This window comes from Capricornis sumatraensis, chromosome 15, assembly GCF_032405125.1.
Source record: "Capricornis sumatraensis isolate serow.1 chromosome 15, serow.2, whole genome shotgun sequence".
In the NCBI taxonomy this organism is placed as follows: domain Eukaryota; kingdom Metazoa; phylum Chordata; class Mammalia; order Artiodactyla; family Bovidae; genus Capricornis; species Capricornis sumatraensis.
Window position 1 is genome coordinate 77,940,479 of NC_091083.1, and position 24,614 is coordinate 77,965,092.

General features: G+C 55.4%; 1 protein-coding gene across 5 annotated transcripts; it reads right to left on the bottom strand.

Moving 5' to 3' along the window:
* Window positions 1-158: 158 nt before the first annotated feature.
* ZNF335 (zinc finger protein 335) lies at window positions 159-20,997 on the bottom strand. Of its 5 annotated transcripts, none has more exons than XM_068987060.1 (28): window positions 20,415-20,997; window positions 18,894-19,134; window positions 17,875-17,952; window positions 17,328-17,633; window positions 17,107-17,232; window positions 16,105-16,251; window positions 14,133-14,385; window positions 13,875-14,055; window positions 12,863-12,975; window positions 12,079-12,097; window positions 11,819-11,935; window positions 11,657-11,733; window positions 11,415-11,575; window positions 10,463-10,695; window positions 9,520-9,613; window positions 9,299-9,393; window positions 4,637-4,896; window positions 3,723-3,834; window positions 3,243-3,617; window positions 2,455-2,597; window positions 2,218-2,372; window positions 1,992-2,095; window positions 1,820-1,897; window positions 1,446-1,529; window positions 1,291-1,356; window positions 1,129-1,210; window positions 698-1,038; window positions 159-263 (listed from the first exon to the last, which is right to left on the bottom strand). In XM_068987060.1, exons 1-27 carry the CDS (start codon window positions 20,613-20,615, stop codon window positions 911-913), a joined length of 4,029 nt encoding a protein of 1,342 aa, XP_068843161.1. In that variant the 5' UTR covers window positions 20,616-20,997; the 3' UTR covers window positions 159-263; window positions 698-910. The 5 variants fall into 5 exon arrangements, with proteins under 5 accessions (XP_068843161.1, XP_068843160.1, XP_068843159.1 ...); XM_068987059.1 differs by having other exon boundaries at window positions 13,875-14,052; window positions 17,107-17,235; XM_068987058.1 differs by having other exon boundaries at window positions 17,107-17,235.
* Window positions 20,998-24,614: the final 3,617 nt, after the last annotated feature.

Sequence of the window (24,614 nt, forward strand, 5' to 3'; positions counted from 1 at the left end):
CCCCCCCAAGAACGTGTGAGGGTCTTGAGGGCAGAGCAGGCTAAGGAGGTCGGAGCCGCTCGCAGTACTGCAGCCCTCCACTGCACACCCAGGCGCACCTTCTCATGGGCTCTGGGCCTTCGCACCCGGCCCCGGGCTCCAGGGTCTAACTTCTCATCCTGCTGTTCTCTGCTTGTGCCCAGGAAGTCTGAAGGGTCCAGGGGCAGCGTCAACCATCTGCAAGCCCCAAGCTCCCACAGCCAGCAGCAGCTTCACCGACACCTCTGGGGAGCGGAGGGCGGGTAGAAACCTAGGTGCCTGGAGCCACCAGTGAGTGGGCAGCCGGCTGTGTTCTACAGTCAAGGGCCAGGAGGAAGTGCAGATCCGAGGCAAGGAGCCAGTGCTCCCCTGGGGCTGGGGAGGAAGCAGCATCTGAAGGTGCTGTCCACTTTCCCCAGCCTAGCCGTCTCTCCGGGAACCAGGCTGCTGCCCCACGAGTCTGCCCTCTTGGGCCACTGTACTTAGAGAGGCGGGGCAGGGTGCACCTTTGGCCGGGCAGCTCCCACCTCAGTCCCACCCTTGTGGACTCTAATAGGCTCCTCTTCCTGCTTCCTAAGGCCTTGCCTCGTTCCAGCTGTAGCAGCACATGGACAAAGGGAGTGGGCCAAGGCTGGACTCTGGTCCCTTTATTGAGCCTGAGAGACCAGTGGATACATACCAACAAAAATAAATTTCTCTCCCGAAGCCTGCCTGCAGGCTGGGGCCCCCAGTGTGTCCTGGCTGGTGCCCATGGCTGTCCCCAACCCCAGCAGCACAGGTCTGGCTCCCCAGGATCCTAGGTGGAGCAGGGAGGGAGTCCCCACGGGCCTCCACCCGCAGCAGGGTGGGCCCCATCAACATCCATGGTCTGCGCTGGGCTCCTGGGGCTCGCTCAGTCATCGCTCAGGGTGATGACGTCGTATTCGATGCCCTGGTGCTGCAGCTGTTGAATGTGTTCAGGCACTGCCTCCTCTGTGCCAAAGAGGCCCTGGGCTTGGGCCATGGCAGCATCGGCCACCGCTGCTGGGGAGGGGAGAGGACGGTGACCTGAGGCCCAGGAACAAGGCCTGGCTCCCAGGCCCCCAAGGCCTTCAGGGTCTAGCCCCGTACCTGTGACAGCTGAGTGTGCCGCAGCCTCAAGCTGGGCCTGGGTGACCAACTGCTGGCCCGGGGACACAGGCACGTACTGGATCTGGAGAACGAAGCTGGTGAGACATGGCCTCAGAGGCCCCCGCCCGGGTCCTTGCTCCTCTGCGTCCCCAGGGGCTCTACCTGGGACTCCTGAAGGAAGGGGGCCCCTTGCTCATACTGGATGTGTGTGATCTGGCCCTCCTGTACCTGGAGAGGAAGCCTGCGTAGTGATCACAGGAAGGAGGTGTCGGTGCCTTTCTGCCCCGCTCCCCTGGCTTTGTCCCAGCCTGGCCTACCTGGATGTGATGGCCCTCGGGCACCACCACATATTCCTGGGGAAGGAGCTGCCGCACTCCATCCGGGGAAATGATGTACTGTACCTGAGAAGGGAGAAGAGGCAGGCGCTGACAGCCCGCCCCCAGGAGCTTCACGAGGAAGGCAGAGCAGGGTGGCCAGGGACACCCACCCCATCAACAATGGCAACTGCAAGGACGGACCCCCAGAGGGGTCATTTACGAAGTATTGTCCCCCCTCCTCCTGGGGGGAGGATGGGCGCCCCAGCCCGGGTGGTCAGAGCAGCAGCTCACCTCTCCTGGGAGCAGGGCTTGGGGGTGGGGAGGGTGGGGGAGGATGGGCGCCCCAGCCCGGGTGGTCAGCAGCGGCAGCTCACCTGGCTATCAGACGCCACCAGGTGCTGGACCATCTGGCCGTCCGCCGTGGTGATCTCTTGGATATAGGCGGCTTCCTCCTGTCACGGCCAGGCCAGCTCTAGCTTCAGATTTCTGGGTGCCCCCACCCCTGTCCCCAACCTGCCGGCGGGGCCCCCGAACTCAGGCTCTCACCGGATTGCTCACTGTCTGTTCCTGGGCCACGAAGATGTGTTCCTGGCCCAGTGCCTGTTGGAGCCGCTCCGGACCCAGGACCCCGTGACTGGACTGGAAGGCAGCTGGGCAGAGAGGAGAGGGGACACTCTCAGAGAAACCTGACATGGCCCGGCTCCAGCCCAGCCCGAGGGTGTGCACCGGGGCAGTGGCTCCAGTCCCGGGTCCACCCTGGGGTCCTGCTCACTGTGCAGTGTGGCCAGCGTCTCGTCATCACTGTTGAGGATGATGGTCTGGGTGGGGGGCCGGGCTGGGGCCCGCGCAGTGGGCGCCGCCGTCTTCCTCCCGTCAGGGCTGTGGAGCCGCTGGGTGTGGAACTTGAGGTGCCCGTTGCGGTTGAAGCTGAAGGGGGAGGATGCAGGCTTAGGGGCGCGCTCCCCCCCCCACAGGCCCGGCAGCCCCCGCAGGCTTCGCCCAACCTCACCGCTGCCCGCAGAGCTGGCACTCGAAGGGCTTCTCGTTGGTGTGGGTCAGCATGTGCCGCCGCAGATCCTTCTTGTTCTTGGAGGCAAAGCTGCACTGGCTGCACTGGTGAGGCCGCAGGCTCGAGTGCTGTGCCATGTGGGCCTACGGGCGGGGCGGGGGCAGCGCTGCTCAGGACAGACGGCCCCCGACGCACCAGGCCTGTGCTCATGGTCTGGTGCCACCTGCTGGCTCCACCATGAGGCCACTCAGCCCAGTCCCTGCTCACCCTCGGGTCACCCCTGTGAAACGCACTGGCTCAAAGAGAGGCCTCTGAAGGTCACCCCCAGCCCTGACACTCTAGGTTCTGGCCCCCCTCCCCTCACGGAGCTGTGTGAGGATTCAGCATGCAGTCAGATCTGAGAACTGGTCCTTCTCGGGATGGAGTCCCAGGAACCTCCCTGGGATTGTGTGCTCTTAGTCTTCTGGACAACCCGTGTCTCCCCAGCTGCCTCACGTTACCACCCCTCTGCTCCTGCCAACCCAGCTCAGCCATCACCTCCAGGAAGTCCCCCCAGGCACCCCAAGTCCACGTGACTCATTTCCTGTGTGTGGGCACTGCACTCACCCTGGGGACACTGTCAGGTGTTAATCCCAGGCTGCTGTGTCTCCCCACCAGACTGAGCCCCTTGAGAGCTGGGGCCTTGCTGAGTCACCTCTGAGCCCAGTGGGGAGCGGAAGATCCGGCCTGGACGGTGCTCAGTCAAGCTTTGTTACACAGACGGGCCAGCAGAGGAAGGGGGCACCTACCCGGACCTCGGGCCACTGGCGAGCGCTGAAGGGGCAGTCAGGGCACTTGAAGGCTCCCGGCCCGGCATGGGCCCGTTTGTGACTCTCCATCTCTGCTCGGCCGGTGAAGGCCTCGGCACAGATCTTGCAGGAAAACTTCTTTGATGAGGCAGCAGCTGCAGATGGCGGCGAGGGGGGCACTACCAGGCCCAAAGGTTTGCTGGCTGCAGGAGGTGGGGAGGCAGAGCCCTGAGGGTCCCTTGACTGGTGGGTCCTGGCTGGAGCCGGGGGCTCAGGACCATCTCTGGGCAGCCCCCCATACTGCAGGAGGGGCCACTTGGTGCCGGAGGCCAAGGCTTCTGTACTTGGGAAGGAGATGGAGCCGTCTGCAGTCAGCTGTGGAGAGGGGGCGGGGCGTGAGGGAAGAGGGTGGTGAAGAGGGGCGGGGGCTGGGGGAAGGACCGGAAGCAGGGGGTGGGACTGGCCCCCCTCCAGCCTCACCTGGATGTGGTGCAGCTGGGTCCCATCGGCTGCCATGATGAAGTGCGTGCCAGCTTCTTTCAGGGTGTCACCCACGACCACGGTCTGGGCTGCCTCCCCCGGGGGCTCCTCGCTGTGGGCACAGATGCCAGGAGTGGGAAGCAGAGCTCCAGGGGAGGCTGGCGGGCTACGGGAGCCCCTTCTCTGGGAGAGCCCTCCTTTCACAGTGGGCCACAGCCACCACAGGCTGGCCCCAGCTCCTCCCCTTAGCAGCTGGACCTCCGCTGCCTTTTTCACAAGCAGGGACCAAGTGTCCAGTGTCCAGCTTGGCAGTGGTCATCCCCACTCCCTCACAGGCATGGAGCGACGAGATGAAGGGCTCCAGGAATCGAGCCCAAGCCTGCCCAAGCAGGGCAGGAGGAGAGGGCGAGTAGGGGAGGCAGGGCTCCTGACTCCCATCCCGTATGGAATTCAGGGCTTCCTCCGATGGCCCAGGGGTTCAGTGAACGTGGAAAACGAACATTTCTACCCTAGACTCGCTCAGCCTAGAAGAACCCAAGTGCAGCGGTGGCGCCTCTGATGTCGCTGAGGAGCCCGAGCGTGTGACGGAGGTCAGAACTGGCCAGACCCCAGGGATCCAGAACCAGGAGCACATGGGCCACAGGCCAGGCTCAGATCCACAGCGCATCTGACCTTCAGGGCGCTACTGCACTCCCTAAACACCCCGCCCACAGGAGTGTTTACAATTGTCAAGGAGTCCACAACTGTCAAGTGCCTGGAATTTCTTAAGCAGCCCTTAGCCCGTGAGGGACACCACACCCCTACAGCCCAGTCGTTTCACATGCATTAGTGTTACCTCCTGCGAACTAGGCATGGGTGGGCGGGGTGCTCCCCTCACTCCCCTCACCACACCTATTAATGGCCCCAGGGCTCACCTGTAAGGCGTGCCGGGAGTCGAGGTGCCCTCCTCCACGGTGGGGGCTGAAATGACACTATAGCCAGCCCCGCTGAATGGCCCAGGTGCCAGGGTGATCTGCTGCAGGTCAGGGGGCCCAAGCTGGCTCTCAGCGGCCACACTGCCTCCTGGGTCTGCCACATGGAGGGTGACCACCTGGGGAGTGGTGCCTGCTGGGGAGGGCTGCCCCCCAGAGGACGCTAACCCTGTGTCCACGTCCTCTGACTTCACCACGGCCACCTGCAACAGCATGACAGGCAGGGTGGGTAGCAGGAGCTGGCGTTCGAGGTCCTTTCATATCTCCGGGCCTCAAAGCTTGCCCACGCTCCAGCCGAATCCAGTGCTGCTGCTACTCACGGACACGAGCCCAGCTATGTGTTCCTGGCAACTGGAGAGACTCTAAACAAGGATGGCATAGAGCCTTACGGCCACCTAAGGACACTGGAGAGAGACTTAACAAGGACAGGATAAAGTGTTACTGCCCCCTAGGGCTATTTCAAATCCTGAAAGATGATGCTGTGAAAGTGCTGCACTCAATATGCCAGCAAATTTGGAAAACTCAGCAGTGGCCACAGGACTGGAAAAGGTCACATTTCATTCCAATCCCAAAGAAAGGCAATGCCAAAGAATGCTCAAACTACCGCACAATTGCACTCATTTCACACGCTACTAGTAAAGCTCAAAATTCTCCAAGCCAGGCTTCAGCAATATGTGAACCGTGAACTCCCTGATGTTCAAGCTGGTTTTAGAAAAGGCAGAGGAACCAGAGATCAAATTGCCAACATCCGCTGGATCATGGAAAAAGCAAGAGAGTTCCAGAAAAACATCTATTTCTGCTTTATTGACTCTGCCAAAGCCTTTGACTGTGTGGATCATAAGAAACTGTGGAAAATTCTGAAAGAGATGGGAATACCAGACCATCTGACCTGCCCCTTGAGAAACCTGTATGCAGGTCAGGAAGCAACAGTTAGAACTGGACATGGAACAACAGACTGGTTCCAAATAGGAAACGGAGTACATCAAGGCTGTATATTGTCACCCTGCTTATTTAACTTCTATGCAGAGTACATCATGAGAAACGCTGGGCTAGAAGCAGCACAAGCTGGAATCAAGATTGCCGGGAGAAATAGCAATCACCTCAGATATGCAGATGACACCACCCTATGGCAGAAAGTGAAGAGAAACTAAAAAGCCTCTTGATGAAAGTGAAAGAGGAGAGTGAAAAGGTTGGCTTAAAGCTCAACATTCAGAAAATGAAGATCATGGCATCTGGTTCTATCACTTCATGGGAAATAGATGGGGAAACAGTGGAAACAGTGTCAGACTTTATTTTTTGGGGCTCCAAAATCACTGCAGATGGTGACTGCAGCCATGAAATTAAAAGACGCTTACTCCTTGGAAGGAAAGTTATGACCAACCTAGATAGCATATTCCAAAGCAGAGACATTACTTTGCCAACAAAGGTCCGTCTAGTCAAGGCTATGGTTTTTCCAGTGGTCATGTATGGATGTGAGAGTTGGACTGTGAAGAAGGCTGAGTGCTGAAGAATTGATGCTTTTGAACTGTGGTGTTGGAGAAGACTCTTGAGAGTCCCTTGGACTGCAAGGAGATCCAACCAGTCCATCCTAAAGGAGATCAGCCCTGGGTGTTCTTTGGAAGGAATGATGCTAAAGCTGAAACTCCAGTACTTTGGCCACCTCATGCAAAGAGTTGACTCATTGGAAAAGACCCTGATGCTGGGAGGGACTGGGGGCAGGAGGAAAAGGGGATGACAGAGGATGAGATGGCTGGATGGCATCACGGACTCGATGGACATGAGTTTGAGTGAACTCTGGGAGTCGGTGATGGACAGGGAGGCCTGGCGTGCTGCGATTCATGGGGTTGCAAAGAGTCGGACACGACTGAGCGACTGGACTCAAGTGAACTGAGGGGCACTGGAGAGACTTAACAAGGACAGGATAAAGTGTTACTGCCCCCTAGGGGCCCTGGAGAGACTTTACAAGGACAGAATAGAGCATTACTGACCCCTATGGGCACTGGAGAGACTTAACAAGGACAGGATAAAGTTACTGCCCCATAGGTGCATTGGGTAATGTCTCCAGGCAGTTGATTGTCACAGTTGGGTGGGTGCGTGGGGGGCGGGGGGGTGGATACTGACCCCTAGCTGGTAGAAGCCAAAGAAAGTGAAGTCACTCAGTCGTGTCCGACTCTTTGCAACCCAGTGGACTATAGCCCGCTAGGCTCCTCTGTCCATGGGATTCTCCAGGCAAGAATACTGGAGTGGGTTGCCATTTCCCCCTCCAGGGGATCTTCCCAACCCAGGGATCGAACCCAGGTCTCCTGCATTGCAGGCCAATGCTTTATCCAACATGGAATTATCTAGCCCAAAGAGCCATGGTTAAGAAATCCTGAGGCAGAAGAACAAGCGACAGACCAGTAAGAAAACACGATCATCAGAGTCTACCTCACATCTTACTCCAAAGCCTGCTTCAAATGGATTAAAGATTGAAACATAAGAAGTAAAACTCAAGATCGATTAGAAGAAAATACAGGTATTTCTGTAATCCCTGGGGTGAGAAGATGTTCCTAATCATGACAGAAGATGTGAAAACTTACAGCAACATGAATGAGAAAATGAGACCAGGAAACAGACACCTGGGGTGGGGGTGGGGGGATGGTATTTAACAATGCATATCAGAGATAAAAGGTGGCGTTCCCGTACAAACAGCCCTTGCAAAGTGATAAGACGACTAATAATTTACAAGCGGGTAAGTGAGAGAAATAAAGTGGTCTATGAACATACAGAAACTCGATCTCTCTTCTGATCACAAAGTTATCAGTTTGTTAAGATCCTGACATACGTTTCTGGGACATGAGGAGACCGATGAAGACGGCCGTGCAGCTCTGGCGAGGCGGTGGGGAAGCATGCTCTAGTGGCAGTCATGTAGTGACACACGTTTTCATTTTAAAATTTTTTTTTTTTTTTGGCTGCAGCAGGTCTTAGTTGCCGCATGTGGGATCCAGTTCCCTGATCAGGGATCAAACCTGGCCCCTGTGCCCTGGAAGGAAGGAGTCTAAGCCACCAGACCACCAGGGAAGTGCTGACACATCATTTTAGGAGTCAGACTTGGGGTGGGACCCACTGATTCTGTTTCTAGGAGGCTTCTTTTAACCCCACCACTAAAATACATGTTTATGAACACCCGAAAATACATGTTCACGGAAGCACTGCCTTGAGCTCCTGAAAGACTGGAAACCATGTGCAAATAAAGGACTGACAAGATAAGCTTCAGAACACCCCCAAGACTGAATGAGGTGGAGACGTCAGGAAGGAGTGGACATGTGTGCACGGCCAGGCTGCACAGGGAAGGAGAGCTAGGCTGCCATAAGCACAGATGCCATGACCCTACTTTTTAGAGATCAAAAGGTGTCTGTGTTACCGAGCACCTGGACACAACTCTGCAGAAATGCTTATTAACCTGTTAACAGTGGAAATGAAGGCGAGGGGAGGAAACTTAAAGATTTTCACCCTCTGAATAGAACATTTCTTAACACTCATTTTGGGTTTACAAAAACAAGCGTATGTTTTTGTAGTCAGAAGCAAAATGCATACTGGCATGAGAATGGCAAACAGATCAAAAGAGAAGACCTTGTCTAGAAACACAGGGAATCTACTGCACGATAAAGGGGAGGTTTCAAGTGACGGGAAATTAGAGGATTCGATCTACTGCACTGACAACTTTTGGGAAAAAAATAAAGTTAGTCCCCTACCTTTATGCATATACCAAAAATAAATTCCAGGTGGAGTAAAGACTTAAGTGTAAAAAACGAGACACTAAGAAGAAAATACCAATGAATGTTTATATGATCTTGAGGTGAAGAGGCTTTTCTAAGGATGATACCACAAGCAAAAACTATAAAAGCTTGATACACTGAACTATCTAAAAATCTAAAACTCCCTGCCCGCAAATGCTACAAACTAAAGCCTATGAAGATTTCCAGGTTCAAAACAGGCCCCCTCGTCCACGGAGCTCTGTCCCCCTGGCAGCATGTTACTGTTCCAAGTTCTTGGAATTGATCATCTCAAACACACAGTTTCCATCCTTCCAAGAGGCTAAGAGACAGGAGGTGCTGACAGACCTTTCCCTGTCTTAGAGAAGCATGGAGAGGTGCGGGGAGGCGGCTGGGCGCAGCGAGAAGTCAAGATGATGAACTTGGGGGCGGACGTGCTGGGTTTAAGGTGCATGAACCCCGTGAGAGGTCAGAGAAAGCTGTGGGAGCCTTTGGCCTGTGGGAGGTGGCACGGAGTGAGGGCTCTGGGCTAGCTGGGAAGCTGGTTCAGAGCCCCGAGCACAGTGTGGCGCTTACTGCTCAGCATGCTGGGTGTCGCTGGTGACTCCAGGGTGTCGCTGGTGACTCCAGGGTGTGGAGTGGAGACCGTCTGCCCTCCCTGGTCTCCTGGGCCTCCCTGGCATGGTGGCCCCCCTCCCTTGCACCTGCCCACTGGGGTCCAGTGGATCCATCTCCCACTACCTGGGAGCTCCCTGAGGGCAGGGCATGTCTGTTTCACCATTTGCCTCCGCTCCCAGTGTCCAGCGCAGAGCTGACACCCAGGGTGCAGCCAGGCTGGGAAGGAGCTCACCTGCAGGGCTGTGCCACTCAGCTCCCGCTGAGTGCTCATGTTCAGCAGCAGGTCCAAGGCTGTCTGCGTGGCCACAGCTGTCGACTCCGCAGTCCCTGGGTCGGGTGGAACCTGAGCCTTAGAAAGGGCTGGAAAACTGGCACCCAAGCCCCCTCCCCACCAGCTTCTGGCCCCCACCAGCACGAGCCCTGTCCCTGCTCCCACTCTCCTGCAAAACTCACCTGGCTGATAAATGATGGTGGCGCCACCCAGGCTGTCGGAACAGAGCAGTGGGGGGGTCTCAGGGGACTGGAAAGGTGCAGCCTCTGAGGGGATCTGCAGGGTGGGAATACGGCCAAGGGTGACAGGGGGCAGCTCAGATTCAAGACACCTCCTGTGTCTTGAAGTGTCAGACACTTCGCATCTATTGGCTTGTTTGATCCTTACTCTCTTCAAGATATTTACCAGCTCCACGTTACAATGAGCTGACTAAGGTTAAGGATCCCCCGGCTAGTGAGGAGAACTGGGGCTTGAACACAAGGCTGGCTGACTCCAGAGCCCCTCTATGCTCTGCCAGCACATTGTGGTGGTCCATCTTTAGGGGCTAGGAGGGGGCAGGCAACATACTCAGCCACGAAACTGTCTTTCTCGGCCTGCTTTGCAGCTGGATAAAACGTGGCCATGTGGCTAAGCAGGAGCTTCTGGTAAAGTTCATGAGGAAGATAAGATGGATAGACGAGAGGCATCCTTTTTCCTCTTCCCCCATCCCTTCCTCCTGCTTCTTGTCTGGGATGGTGAGAAAGGCTGGAGCTCCTGCAGCTATTCTGGACCATGAGGCAACCACAAAAATGGGAACCATATACGTAGGAAGATACACTGACAGAGTGTGGTCCTTGATGACTGACCAGGGAGCTGCCACAGCAGCCCTGGGCTGCTCCCCTTCGGACTCCTTTTGTGTGAGAGAATAATAAACTGTTACCACAACCTGGCTATTCACACTTCCGTTCTCTATTACTAGCACTGGAAAGCGCACCCCTCCTTGGAGCTTAGGACAGCACCCTTCACCCCCAGGGCTCATTTCATTGTACCCGAGGTGCCGACGAGGACCCTGGGGCTGGGGGAGGCGGCGTTACACGGCCTCGGGGCCCATGTCCCCCAGCCCTTCTACCCGCTGCCTGTGCTTACCTCGGGAGGTCCTGGGGAGCCGGCGGGGGGCCCAGGGGCCGTGCTGTGCTGCTGCTTCAGCTCCTCGATCTGCTGCAGGGAGAAGAAGGGGCGGCGGCGGGAGGGGGGCTCCTCAGGGTGGCGCCGCCCCCACTCCTCGAAGCTGCTGGCGTGCCGGCACCGCACATGCAGCCGCAGGTTCTTCTTGTGCCGCGTGCTGAAGTGGCAGTACTCGCAGGCAAAGGGCTTGGCCCCTACAGGCACATCAGGAGGCATCCTTGGAATCGCCCGCCCCCTCGGGGAACCCTTCTGTGACCCCAAGGACCCCTCCAGCTGACTGACTCCCAGCACCATGCTCCGAAGCGCAGGGAAAGCACGCTCTGTCCTTGCTGGTGGGCAGGACAGAGACCGGCCAGATCTCCCTCTGCACTCACGGCCTTCCTCCGAGCACCTAGTTCAAGGTCACGTGACCACACACCTCTCTCCCGACTTGCTTCCCCACAGGGAGCTGGGAATCTGGCTAAGGGCACCCCTGGCTCCCTTTCTCTAGCCTTCCCTCATGTGCCTGCCAGAGGGCCAGGCACCAAGAAGAGGCAACTTCTGCCATCCATCTTCTATGGCTTCCTCTGGTGAGGGCAGGGCCTATTTAAGACCTGTCTCAAGTGCCAGGCCCAGAATGGACAGGGCTCAGGGAACAAATGGTTTTATAACAACCACAGGGTTGGCATTCTGATTCTCTCCTTTCACAGCTAAGAAAGGCTCAGAGAGGGCAAAGACTGACCCTGGGTCATACAGAGAAGAGCTGGCTGAGCTGGGATCTGAGCTCAGGTGAGCGACAGTGGGGTGGGGTGGCAACTCCCTTCCACTGAAGAGCTGGGGCTGCCAGGGTTGGGAGGTGGGGGGATGGCTAACAAGACAGAGCCGAGCCTCCACTATGGGGCCCTACTGTGTTGAGGGGTGGGGCCAGCCCGACCTGTATGCTTGACAGCCACGTGGGATAGCAAGAAGTCCTCTCGGAAGGTGCGATAGGGGCAAAAGCTACACTTGAAGGGCTTGTCGCTGACATGGGACAGCTGGTGGTTGAGCAGTGCCTTCTTGTCCTCGCAAACAAACTCGCAGAACTCGCATTTGAACCTGGAGGTGGTTGGAGCGGAGAGAGCTCAGCAGTGGGGCACGGCGGGGCGCTGCAGCCCCAGGGGCTCTTCGGGGGTGTACCTGCGGTTGGCGACAGCCTGGATGTGCGTGAGCAGGTGCATCTTGAAGGTGTAGCGCTTCTTAAAGGACTTTCCACACTGCAGGGGGTGGGGTGGGTTGGATGAGGGAGCCGCCCCCCAGCAGGCCCCCTCACGCCCCAGCCCTGCACTCAGCCCCACCCACCTTGTCGCACATGTGGGGCTTCTCGGTGCTGTGTGTCTTCATGTGCTGAGTGAGTCTCTTTTGCATGGGGTAGACACGGCCACACACGGGGCAGGGGAAGGAGCTCAGCTTTGGGGTCTGGGGAGGGGCAGAAGGGGCCGGGTGGACACAGAAGGCAAGCAGGGAGGGTAAGCCCGTGCCTGAGCCTCCCGCCCCCGCCCCTCCACCCCATGGGCAGCCCGCAAGCAGGCGCCCTTCCCAGGCCCGAGCCCCTGACTCACCGGGTCTGGCCTCTTTTTCCTAGGGGAGAAAGATGCAGGAGTCAGACCATCACGTGCCCAAGCCCACCCCAGACCCTCTCCCATTGACAGGACCAAGTCTCAGCCCTGACCCTAGCCCCCTTCTGTGAGAAGGGCATCACCCACTGGAGCTCGCTGGAGAAAATGTGAAGAGACATGCAGTAAGTTCGACTTAACTTTAGGAACAAGCCATTCTCTCTCTGTCACAAAACACGTTTGTGTTTTAAAGACTGCGAAATTATGCAGCGATAGAGAGCTGCCGAACCGAGCTTGTTCAACCTGGTATCCCTAATCTCACGCGGACAAAGCACTCCTCCTTCCTTTTTATTTGTATTTTTAAAGAAAAACCTCTAAGAGGAAATCCCCTGATGGTCCAATGGTTAGGGCTCGACACTTCCACTGCTGGGGCCTGGGTTCAATCGCTGGTCAGAGAACTAGGAACTTGCAAGTCATGCCAAAGAGAAAGAAAGAAAAAGGTGTAACAGAGAACTGGCTTTAGATCCTTTTCCGAGCCCCTTTAGGTACACGATTTCCTTTAACCACCTCGACAATGACAGTCCCCAATTTACAAAGCTTGAAGCAGGAAAGAGACCGAATAAGAGACCTCTAGGCGCCCCCGCGGCCCTGCTCTGAGCCAAGTGATCTGGGATGAACTGTCTGCTGTTCCCATGTCTGTCATGTGCTGCGAAGGGGCTGACCCAGAGCAGGGGCTCAGTACGCGGGAACTGGGGTCACCCCGGGCCTCTGCCTCCCCAGCCCTACTGACCGATCCCGGCTGTGCACAGCTGCGTGCCGGATGACGTCCTTCCGGTAGACGCTGGTGTAGCTGCATTTGTCACACTTGTAGGGCTTACTGCCCACGTGGTTGAACATGTGCTCCTGGGAGACAGGCAGAAGGATAGGGCTGGGACATAACCTGCCTTCCCGCCCACCTGCCCTGTGCCTACAGCCTTAGAGTTGTCCCTCCCCACTGCACCTCGGAACAATCCCTGCTCCCCACCCTTCCTGCTGAGGTCCAAAGAATAACCTCTAGGCCCAGTCTGAGGGAGGAAGCACTGTGTATGCAGAAAGCACAGAACTCGGGCCCTCGGAGCTCAAGGTATTCCCAGCCCCAACAATGCCCAGTTCCACTCTGGCCAAGCCAAGCTGTAGCTTCCTGGGGCAGTAAAATGGGACCTTTTGACTCTCCTGGTGGTGCAGGGGATAAGAATCTGCCTGCCCATGCAGGGGACACACGTTCAGTGCCTGGCCCAGGAAGGTTCCACATGCCGTAGAGCAACTAAGCCTGTGTGCTGTACCTATGAAGCCTGATGCCTAGAGCCTGGGCCCTGCAATGAAGAGTATACCCTGCTCACAGCAACCAGAGAAAGCCTGCACAGAGCAACACAGACTCAGTGCAACCAAAAATAATAATAATTAAAAAACGGGATTCTTAACACTTAAGACCTCATTGGGCTACATGAGGATGACATCAGAGCATCTACAAGGTACAAGGCAGGCTCGAGCTGCTGCAGGCCCACAGGCACCTCTGGGCAGATGGTGAAAAGGACCTGCTGGAGACTGTAACACAGTGAAGGCGATTAAAGTAGTTTTCCGGCCACCTGCCAGGTGTGCTGGTGGTTAGGCAAGTCTAAGACATAATGTGACTCTGCAGTGTGCAGCCTGCAAAAGGACACCCTCGGCCTGGAGACGGGGCAGGAAGGGGCCCGTGACCGCCACTCCCCTTCGGGGCCTTCTCCCAGCCAGTGTCCCTTCCTGCCCCGGTCCCCCCGCCACACCTTGAGTGAGGACCAGCGACGGGAGCGGTAGCTGCACTGCAGGCACTTGAAGAGCTGGGGGTTGCCGGCCTCATGGGAGTTGACGTGGAAGCGCAGATCCTCGTGGGACAGGAAGCGGGAGCCGCAGATGCGGCACAGGAAAGGCCGCAGGAGCGGTTTGGGTGACTTGTAATAGTACCTGCTAGGAGAATGTTGGAGGAGGTCTGGAATGGCCGGGCTGCCACCCCCCACCCTCAGTCCTCATCTCGGCGCCCGTACTTGCGGTATTTCTTGCCAAGGAAGCGCCTGGAGGGCCGACCACGACGGCGGGGCAGGGCGTCAGCCTCATCCTGGTAGGACGAAGCTGCGTTCCTTGCATCTGACTGGCTCACACTGGGTTCCACGTGGGCCCGGTTGGCCTTGCCCAGGGCCACCAGGCGTCCCCGCCCTGAGGAGCTGGGTGCCTCGGGGTCTTGTGGCTCCAGAGGGCTCTGTCCACTTTGTGAACTCACTAAAGGCTCTCCTTCCACACCTGCCACGGACACACCAGGACAGATGTGGACAGGTGTGTCAGAGCCAGTCAAGATACACCCCCACACACACCGTCACAGACCACTGATGGGCACAGCAGGCTGCGGGACAGATGCAGGCAGCCACGATTAGACAGCATCCCCTCCTGCAGCTGTCAGCACCGCACGCCTTACACAGGACAGTCTGGAGCAGCCCTGGGAGAGCCAGGACCTCCTGGCCAGAAGACCTGCCTGCAGGCTGAACTCGGTCACCAATCTGCTGTGTGTCCTCAGGCAAAGCCCCGCCCCTCTCTGAGTCTCCTTTTCCCCCATCTGTCAAAGGGAAGTAACTGTTGCTCTTGTGACCTCACAGGGACGTTCTAAGATCTGGGAAGCAACAGGAACACTTAATCACTGGTTTTCCCGGGGGGAGGCTGGGAGGCTGAACAGCAGATGGGAGGGAGGGAGGAGACATCACGGCACAGTTGCAAAGCCTCTGTCATCAAAACATCAGAATACGCTGCCTATTCAAAAACACTATTTCACTGTAATGTTTTAAAAATTCAAAACATATTTTTAAAAAATCCAAAATATTTTACAGGAAATGCTGGTAACATCTTGTTTCTAACAGGATGTTCAAGTGTATTCACTTGTGGAAATTCACTGACCTGGGTAAAGAATCTCGCAGCCAGTGCAAGGCACACAGGCTCGATCCCCGATCTCGGAAGATCCCACGTGCTGTGGAACAACTAAACCCTGCGCCAACTACTAAGCCTATGCTCTAGAGCCTGGGAGCCACAATGACTGAGCCTGTGTGCGGCAAGTACTGAAGCCCGTGAGCCCTTAGAGCCTGTGCTCCACAGAAGCCACAGCAATGAGAAGGCTGCGCATCACAACTGGAGAAAAGCCCTCGAAGCAACGAAGACTCAGCACAGCCAAAAATAAACACACAGAAAATTTTTTAAAAATTCACTGAGCTGTGCAGTTAGCATACATGTGCCTTCCTGAACATATATCTCAGTAAAAAGTTACTTTACAAAGACGACTAGGGACTTCCCTGGCGGTACACGGATTAAGACATGGTGCTTCCAATGCCAGGGGTGTGGGTTTGATCCCTGGTTGGGGAACTAAGGTCTCATATGCCATGAGGTGTAGCCAAAAATGAAAAGAAAAAAAGAACACTAAAAAAATATAACCACTCCTCCACACACACAACTGCATGTACAAAGACCACTACCTTGTATTTCTGGCATGTCTATTTAAGCTTTAAAACAATCCTAAGCGGCAGGTACCATCATCTCATTCACAATATGGGAAGGAGAGATTCAAGAGGCAAAGCGACCCACTCCAGGTCACACAGCTGGTAGGAGGCAGAGCTGGCATTCTGTCCATGGCAGTCTCCCCCGTCCCAAGCCTGTCACGCTCCAAATCCGTGCTCCTCTGACATCGTCTCAGACCTCAGACTTATTCTTGTTTTAATAATAATTAGCTCAGTTGTAAATATTCCAACTTCCATGCTGTGACAGCTTCTCACCAAAAAGCCTTATCGGACAGCTCATGTATCTTAACCCTTGAGCTTGGCAGGGGAGGGCTTTCCCCATCACCAGGAGGCTGGTAGGTCATCCCAGTGGGTCTGAGACTTGCTGTTTTGCACAGCACACTCCATCCCCAGGCTCCACGGAAGCAAGCAGGGAACGAGGCCACCCCTGGGCCCCACCCGCACCCCTAGGCCCCACTCTCACCATCTGGGAGATCCAAGGTCTCCAGGTGAGGCAGCTTCCGGGGCCGGCCAGGTCTCCTTCGGGGTCTCAGGGTACTGGGGGTGGGGCGCTGGGGCCGCAGCTGCCGGCCCCGGGGCTCATCATCTGCAGGGTTATAGTCACTGTCTTCTGTGGGGAAAACAAGAGAAGGAGGGCCACAGCCTTGACCTTTCAGCCCTGACCCCTTGTCAGCTTCCCTGGAAAGAGGTCCACTTCCCCATCCCTGCCTGCTCCTCCTTCCAAACCCACCAGTGATGCCGCCTCTAGGAAGCCCTCCTGATGTTCCCCTAGCTGACTATCAGTACTCGTCTTTGAGGCCCTGCAGTCCTTTCTGTGGACCATTCTTAACACCTACCATTAGCTCATATGTACCTTAATGTAATTCAGAAAAAAAAGTGCCCCTTCCTCAATACACTTTATAGTCATTGTTTAGAAAAAAAGTGTCTAGTCATTCAAGTCTACAAAGTACGACTATGCTACCGATTAAAGGAGCTGCTCGCTGTGACTCTTGAGCATTCAAAATGTACCTAAACTGAGGCATAAACTGAGGTATAATTAAGTATAAAATACATATCAGATTTCCAAAAATTACAATGAGAAAAAGTAAAAATAATTTACTAATAATTTTTTATAATGATTGCATACTGAAATTAGATTTTAGACATAATAGGTAAATAAAATATATGACTGATTTAAATTCATCTTTTTACTTTTAATATAGCTACTAAAAAAGTACACACGTGGCTCGCATTCTGCTTCTGCTGGACAAATGGGACGTGACCCTTGGACACAGTACTGTTTCTCAGTGCACAGTCTGGATAACTGCACATGAAGCTCCTGGTCCCAAAGCCCCGACTCCTCTTATCTTATGCTGGAGGCGCTCCTGGCTGCGCCTGTGCCAATTCCTCTTCCCTGGCCCTTCATGTGGGCCAGAGGGAGCTCAGTATATGCAGATGTGGGAGGGCAGCAGGTCTGGGAGCCTACCCTCCAGGTCATCGATGGCACCAGCATCTATGATGTCGTCGTCGTCTTCCTCCTCTGGGCCCTCTTCCTCCTGGGGCTGGGCCGAGCTGCCCGACTTGCGCGGACGCCCCTTCTTACCAGCTGCTGCTGCTGGGGGTGGGGGAGCAGGGTACAACAAGCTTGTCAAGTCTGACTCTTGGCACCCCATGTGTGGGCGGGCAGGCCAGCCGCTATCAACGCACCCGGGCGGAAGTGCCGCTCCCGCATGTGGCGCAGCAGCGTGGCCTTGGTGCTGCTCCGGTACTGGCACATCTTGCACTTGAACTGCTGCACCACCACCACCTCCATCATGGCCTCCAGGCTCTGCAAGTCCGGCTCCTCGGCGCCAGAACCCAGGGGTGGCTGCGCCGGGGAGCTGGGCCCACCCTGTGCGTCCTCTGGTGGCTCTAGGCACGTGGACGTGGATGTGGGGCCATCGGCCAGGGCCTCGATGGCTGCCAGGCTATGGGCCAGGGTGGAACTGGACATCGGTGATGCCATGGGGGCGCCTGGCGGGGGTGGTGAAGGAATCAGAGGGAAGTGGAGAGGGAGACTGGCCATGAGCTACCACTGCCCCTCCCAGGCAAGCCCAGGGGTCCCAGAACCCACGCCCACCATAGTAACCATAGGGAAACCGAGAGGCCAGGGGCAGCAGATAACCTGCCAAGATCACACAGTGAGTGCGGCAGAGCCTTCCTGTCCTACCCCCACCCACGGCAGGGCTCCTTGGGCCTGGTGCTGGGCTCTTACCATCGTCTGGTCCCTGCAGGATCAGGTACCGTGTGGCCTCGGCCCCGCTGCCCTCCGCACTGGTCACGGTGATGCAGCCTAGGCAGAGACAGGAGGGGCAGATGCCCCGTTGATAAGGACAACCGTCATGCCAACACTCACTCCGATTCACCCATGCGACTGTGAAATCGGCTGCCCCGTGACCCACCTCCCGTCCAGGGCAGGGCTGTTGGGACGTCTGGGATGTGTGACATGCTGGCCCTGCAGCCAGTCCACAGCTGTCCGCCTTTTAACCACTACACCTGGAAGGTCTCCCTCTTTTTCTCCCCAGTCTTCTCTAAGGTTAAGGCCCAGCTGCTGCACCACTTTCTTAGGACTGGCTTTCGAGACCACCTCAGGGCCTTTCCAAGTGCTACGACCCTTACACAGATCCCTGACAGTAGAAAGCAGTCTGGCAAATCATGAGCACCAGCTTCGGAGTCAGACTGAGCTTATGGCCCAACACTTGCTGATGACAGCGGCTGTGTTGGCTTACATCCTCTGTGCCTCAGTTTCCTCATCTAGACTGTGAGAACAGTAACAGCATGTACTGTTCAGGGTTACCAAGAGGATCAATGACCTACTGCTGCAGGTAGAGTGTTTAGAACAGACTCCAGTGCAAAGTCAGGTATTCTGTGCTGAATCGCTCAGCTGTGTCTGACTCTTTGCGACCCCATGGACTATAGCCCACCAGGCTCCTCTGTCCGTGGGATTCTCCAGGCAAGAATACTGGAGTGGGTAGCCACGCCTTTCTCCAGGGGATCTTCCTAACCTAGGGATCAAACTCGGGTCTCCTGAACTGCAGGAGGACTCTCTACCATCTGAGCCACCAGGAAAGCCCCAAAGTCAGGTAAATCCTCATGTCATTTAGTACTATGAGATGGGGTTACTGCCTCCACGTTACAACCTCAGAGTGATAAAGTTATCTGCCTGAGTCTGCACAGCTGGTTCTGTAGGGAAACCCTGGAGGGGCAACTCTTGCCCACCAGGGCCTGACTCACTCCGGATGAGGTCGGACCCGATGGTGGACTCGATGATCTTGTCAATGGCCGAGCCCAGGTCCGAGGAAGAAGCCGTACAGTCGGACACCAGCATGTTGGGGTCTGGCAGTGCGCTGGAGTGCACCAGGGCTGGGGGGCCGCCCGTCACCCCTGCCACTGGCCCGCGGGAAACAGAAGATGAGTCAGGGAGGTAGCCATGGGGTAGGGGGTCTGTGCTGGAGCTGCTCTCAGACACCTCCTCCTGGGGGTCAGGAAACAGGGAGAGAGGAAGCTTAGGAGCCAGGGATGGGGCTCCTTAGGGGCCCAAGGATATGGAGAGTGGAGCCACCCAATGCCCTCATCCACACAGAATACCAGTGGGAGAAGCCCTCTAGTCACGGAGCCTCCCCAAAAACAAGCCCCAGGGTCCCTGGGTCTGATCAGGCATAATGCCCCACGTCTCCTGCCCCCACACAATAGTCAGGTGAAGCTGGTTTCACCATGCTGTCAATGAGCTGTTCCCTCTGCCTTCAAACGCTTCATAGCATCACACCACGGCTAATTCCTACTCAGACACTCAGCTGGTACCTCTCCTGGGAAGCTGATCCTGATCCCCAAGGCCAAGTTAGGACCCCTCTATCCTCAGCATTTTAGTTGCCTGTGTCCCCCCATCACTTGATGGTTCATTCTGCGGTATTACGGCTCCCAAGTCAGATTTCATTAGGGCCAGAACCACTTCTCTCTTGTCTCTTGCTATAACCCCAGGGTCGAGCACAAACTGGACACATGCCAAGTCCATCTCTGCTGAGCCAATGAAACCCCTGGAGCTCCAAAGTGGAGGCTGTTGTTGTGTACCTCTATGATGTGTTGTCCTGAAAATGATCACTATCTGACAAATAATGACAATGATGAGCGTGTGGATATTTACTGAGTGTTTATCACGTGTTGAGCCCCGTGTTAATTGCTTTGCATATATTCATTTAACTCTCAAAAAAAAAAAAAAAAACCTTTCTGAGGCAGACATTTATTATTCCCACTTTACACATGAGAAAACTGACAGCTAAAGCCTGGGGAGCTTATCTAAGACCACAGAGCTAGGAAGTGGCAGAGCCATGAGACTATGTTATAAAGCGTTTCCAAGAAAATATCTGGTGGCAGCTCACAACGGAGCACCCTCAGGAATAGGTATTTCTGCTCCATTTTACAGACAGAAGACTGAGGCTCCAGGAGATCTCCCAGTGAATCAGCAGAAGAGCCAAGATGTGAATCAGGGCAACAGTGGAAAGCGCAGCCCACACACAGCCTAGATTTGAATTTTGACTCTGCGCCCGTTTGCTTCTCTGTAAGATGTTGAAAGAGTGGTATGTGCCTTACAAGGTACGAGATTTAAATGAGAAAACCCATGCTAGAGGCCTGGCATGGGGCCTGGGTCACAGTAAACCATAAACAAATTATTAGCTACAAGCAAGCCTGCTGGCTGCTTCCCCGACTGCCAAGCACTGCTGCCTGCGGTCGCTGCCTCCACCCAAGCGCGGTCCATACCAGCGAGCTGCTGCCGCGGTCCGAGCTCTGCCCCACGCCGGAATCGTCGGCCTCCGCTGGCCCCGGGGCGGCCGCGGCGTCGCTGCTGTCGGCCGACACGGCTTCCGAGGTGCCCACACCCAACCCGCTCTCCGAGGGCTCCTCGGGCCGGCCAGGCCTAGGGGCCGCGTCGCTACTGCTCTCCACCTCGTTTTCCTCCATCGGCTCGGGGGGCTGCCTGAGAGGGAGGCCCAAGGTCCGGGGCCTTCACTCTGTGGGAGGTGATCGGGTCTAGAACCGGTGGGCCTCATTCCCGGTCCCCGCGGCCCACTCAGCTGCGCCCATGTGCCCATTTCGCAGATGCAAACACTGAGTCGCCGACCGGGCGGGGCCTTCTAGGGTACGGCGACAGGTTGCTTCGGAAAAACAGGACCAGGAAGCCTTGCCTCCCAGGATCCGGCCCTTCCGTCATCCTTGGGAGGGTGGTCAGTGGCGGGGAATCTTGACCCTTTTCTCCTCCCCTCCACGATTCCCGCAGAGTGGTTCCCTCTACGGGCCCCGTGTGGCCTCAGTGGTTCAGCCCTCCGGGCCCCCGAGTCCCCCCGGGTGGAAGGTCGGTGGTACCGCCCGCAGGCCCCCTGGGTCAGCGGCTTGCTCCCCCCCTCCCCTGGCGCCCGTGCGGAGGGGGCTGACAGAGACGGTCCCGGGGCCTGGCGACTAGGGGCTGTCCCCGGCGCTGCCTGCGCTCCAGGCCCGACGCCATCTTGTGGCGGCGCCGGGTTTCCGCTCAGGCAAGTGCGAGAGCGACTAAAGGGCCTGGGACCCCGGGGCCCTGTTCGGACAGCCCCGCCGGCCCGGGACCTCGCCGCCGGGTCTCCCCGCAGTGTGGCCCCACTTCCTGGCAGGGTGCGGTGTGGCGACCTGACTCTCACCGAAGCTCACCTGACGCTTTCGTAGCGGTGTTCCTCTCCGACTCCGGCATCGACGAGGTCGCCATCCTCTTCCCCCCCGCGGCGGAGGGATCCATCGGCCTTCCGGAGGCCGGGACTACTTCCCGCGCCGGTCCGGAGAAAGACAGGCTTCCAATGTGCTGGAACGTAGCCTCGAGGCCTGAAAATCATAATATAGTCGTAAGAGAATCTGAGATTTTATATGTCGCTTAGTATGAGTGGAAGAATCCGCTATGGTTAGGGGCTACTTTATCTCAGGGCGGAGGAACACAGAGGAGTGTCTATGTGACGTCACTGCTGGGCCCCTTCCCTGGGCCGCAGGCCGTGGCGCGGCTGAGTATGGCCCCACTTCCGGAGGCGTGGCTCCTGGTGGCCTGGCCACGCCCTTCCCGGAACAGCTCAGGAAAACGTGAAACGGAGTGTTTGGTTGGTGAGAGAGAAATAAATGTTATCGGTCTTTTCGCCTGCCTTTTAAGCGGTTACTTTACGCTTTTCTTCGAACCTAATCAGATCCTTCCCGATTAGGTTTGACGTGTCCTGGGAAGAGGGAAGCATATAATCCTTGTTTTACAGATGGGGAAACTGAGGCCCTGAGATGGGAGGTGGCTGGTCCAACCTCAGGTCGAGTAGAGGGACTTGGGATGCAAGTCCCGATTGCTGGAGCTGGGGAAACGGAGAAGAGTCAGTGCCCACCCTTGCTGAGATTTGTACACATATTTATTATATAATGGAGCTGGAAGTGAAGACATTCTCCGTATTCTCCTCTGTTCAGGGTAGATGTAGATGTACTGAAAGGTCTACCACCTTTCAGAAAGGTATGATCGCCCTTCTGATGCCCGAAATGCCACTTTCGGCAATACCCTCTGTTTAAGCTTTTTTAGTATTTTGTGAAGAAGCCTGGCGCCGGGGTTTGCTCCAGTCTCTGTGTTGCATAAGTTGCTTTCGTCAATTGAAAAATACAAATTTGCGAGGGGGGTGAGGAGGGGGAGGAAATCTATAAAAAAAAACTCGTGCAAAAAGTTTAAAAAGACAGAGTGCTTGGAGCTGTTACGATCTGTTTTACCCGAGTATGAGGGCGTTTCCCTGGTTGTTTCCTAGGAGTAGGTTTTGTTAAGGGGAATAGAGCATGAGGTCTCTGGATTGGCTATGCCCCCTCATTCCCCCTCATTCCCATTCAGCAGGACCAGGCTCCCAGAGCAGCCCTGGAGAGCTGGGTAAACACGGGCATGACAGCAGGTTGGTTTTGTACCCGCTAGGCAGTTTTCCAACCTGATTCCTCAGCCCTGCAGAGCCGCCTCCAACCCCCCACCCCCACCCCATCCCATGTGAGTAGAATGTATCTTGCCTCCAAACAAGTCACCTCCCTCAAGGATGTTGGAGGACTCAGGAGGACGCCGTCCATTCTCATCCCCAGCTGGACGAAGTCTTCATCCTAACCTTGGCCTTTGCCACCAGATCACAAGATTGCAGAATGTCACGACACAGAAAGAAATAGCTTCGTCATGGAGCTGGAGACCAGAGAGGGAAAGCTCATGGCCCGAGGTCATGACTCTGTTTTGCCAAACGTTTTACTATCCTTTTAGGTTCAAAGTATTCATTAACAAAAGAAACTACTTGTCACACACAATAAGTAATATCAATATTTTATAAAAGACTATTTGACTTAATTTCAGTATCCAGTCATTAAAAGAAATAGAAACAACAGAGCCGCAACTTGTTCAACACCAAATGGGGCCGACCAACATCCAGACGTAGTGCTGGCAAGTCCTCATTAATAGCAGTCTGGAGTCCCAGCTGGAAAAAGGTCTTGGGTGGTACGTCCACCCCCAGGAGAGATTTCAAACTGAAGTTTCAGGGGTTCCCCGTTATAATCCCAGGCTGCAAACTGATAGCATCATCCATTTGCATATAAAAATGTGACTCTGGTTTTATTTTAACCTTTTTTACAATGCTGTTCGTTTCACCTTGTGAGTCATAGGATTTTGTTAGACCCCAGGGTGATTGTCCAGACCTCCAGGGGCTCAATTGACAGACCCACTCCTTTTCTTATCTAAAGTCCCACCTGACCTGCTGTGCTTGCAGGCAGGCATGGAATCCGAGCAGGGTCCAGGCAGGTCAGAAGCAGGTCAGAGGCCTGCTCTCTAACTTCTGAAGCCTGAACAAGACTTCCTCCATTTTAATTTTCCTAACAGACTCCTTGAAACAACATATCAGAATTCTTCCATTGCAAACACAAAGAAGCCAGTCTGGTTTTCTGACTACCAATCAGTCTGTTCTCACCAGAACATGCAGTGTGTAGTTATGGCCTTAGCTTTGATGGGACGATTTCTAGAAGCAGTGGTGGGGCTCTGGGTCAGGACATTCAAGTAGACTGTTGAGAAAAATGCTGAGGAGAGGAGCCAAGAGGAAAAGAAGAGGGAAAGCACTTTCCTTGTGCATCTGACTCAAGCCAGGCATTGCATGTGTGTTTTGCTGCATCACAGTACCTTAAAGAAGCTGGGGTCGCTCTAGTCTTCCATTGTAGAGAGGAGGAAGCTGAAGCTCAGAGGGGGAAAGTGGCTTGTCTGAGGTCATACAGCCTAGAGGATAGAACTGGCATATGGGTGCAGGTCTTTCTGATTCCAAAGCCCCAAGCAATTTAGGTATCATATGAGGTATGACAAAGCTATGACAAACCTAGACAGCGTATTTAAAAGCAGAGACATTACTTTGCCAACAAAGGTCTGTATAGTCAAAGTGATGGTTTTTCCAGTAGTCATGTATGGATGTGAGAGTTGGACCATAAAGAGGGCTGAGCACCGAAAAATTGGTGCATTTGAACTGTGGTGTTGGAGAAGACTCTTTGAGAGTCCATTGGACTGCAAGGAGATCAAACCAGTCAGTCCTAAAGGAAATCAACCCTGAATATTCATTGGAAGGACTAGATGCTGAAGCTGAAGCTCCAATACTTTGGTCACCTGATGAGAAGAACTGACTCACTGGAAAAGACCCTGATGCTGGGAAAGATTGAAGGCAGGAGGAGAAGGGGACGACAGAGGATGCGAGATGGTTGGATGGCATCACTGACTCAATGAGCATGAGTTTGAGCAAGCTCTAGGAGATGGTGAAGGACAGGGAGGCCTGGCATGCTGCAGTTCATGGAGTGTGAAAGAGTCGGACACAACTGAGTGACTGAACTGAACTGAACTGATGAAGTACAGCTTGAGAAACTCAGTGCCAGTGGTTGTATTAAGCACTTTACCTGTATTTATTTAATTGTCACAACTACTCT

Coding starts and splice junctions, on each gene's coding strand:
- ZNF335 (XM_068987061.1), bottom strand. CDS start 20,615: ATGGAGGAAAACGAGGTGGAGAGCAGTAGCGACGCGGCCCCTAGGCCT. Junction 17,953..18,893: donor CGGGTCCGACCTCATCCGGA/GTGAGTCAGGCC, acceptor GTCTCTGCCTAG/GCTGCATCACCGTGACCAGT. Junction 12,976..13,874: donor GTCGCTGGTCCTCACTCAAG/GTGTGGCGGGGG, acceptor CCTGTCTCCCAG/GAGCACATGTTCAACCACGT.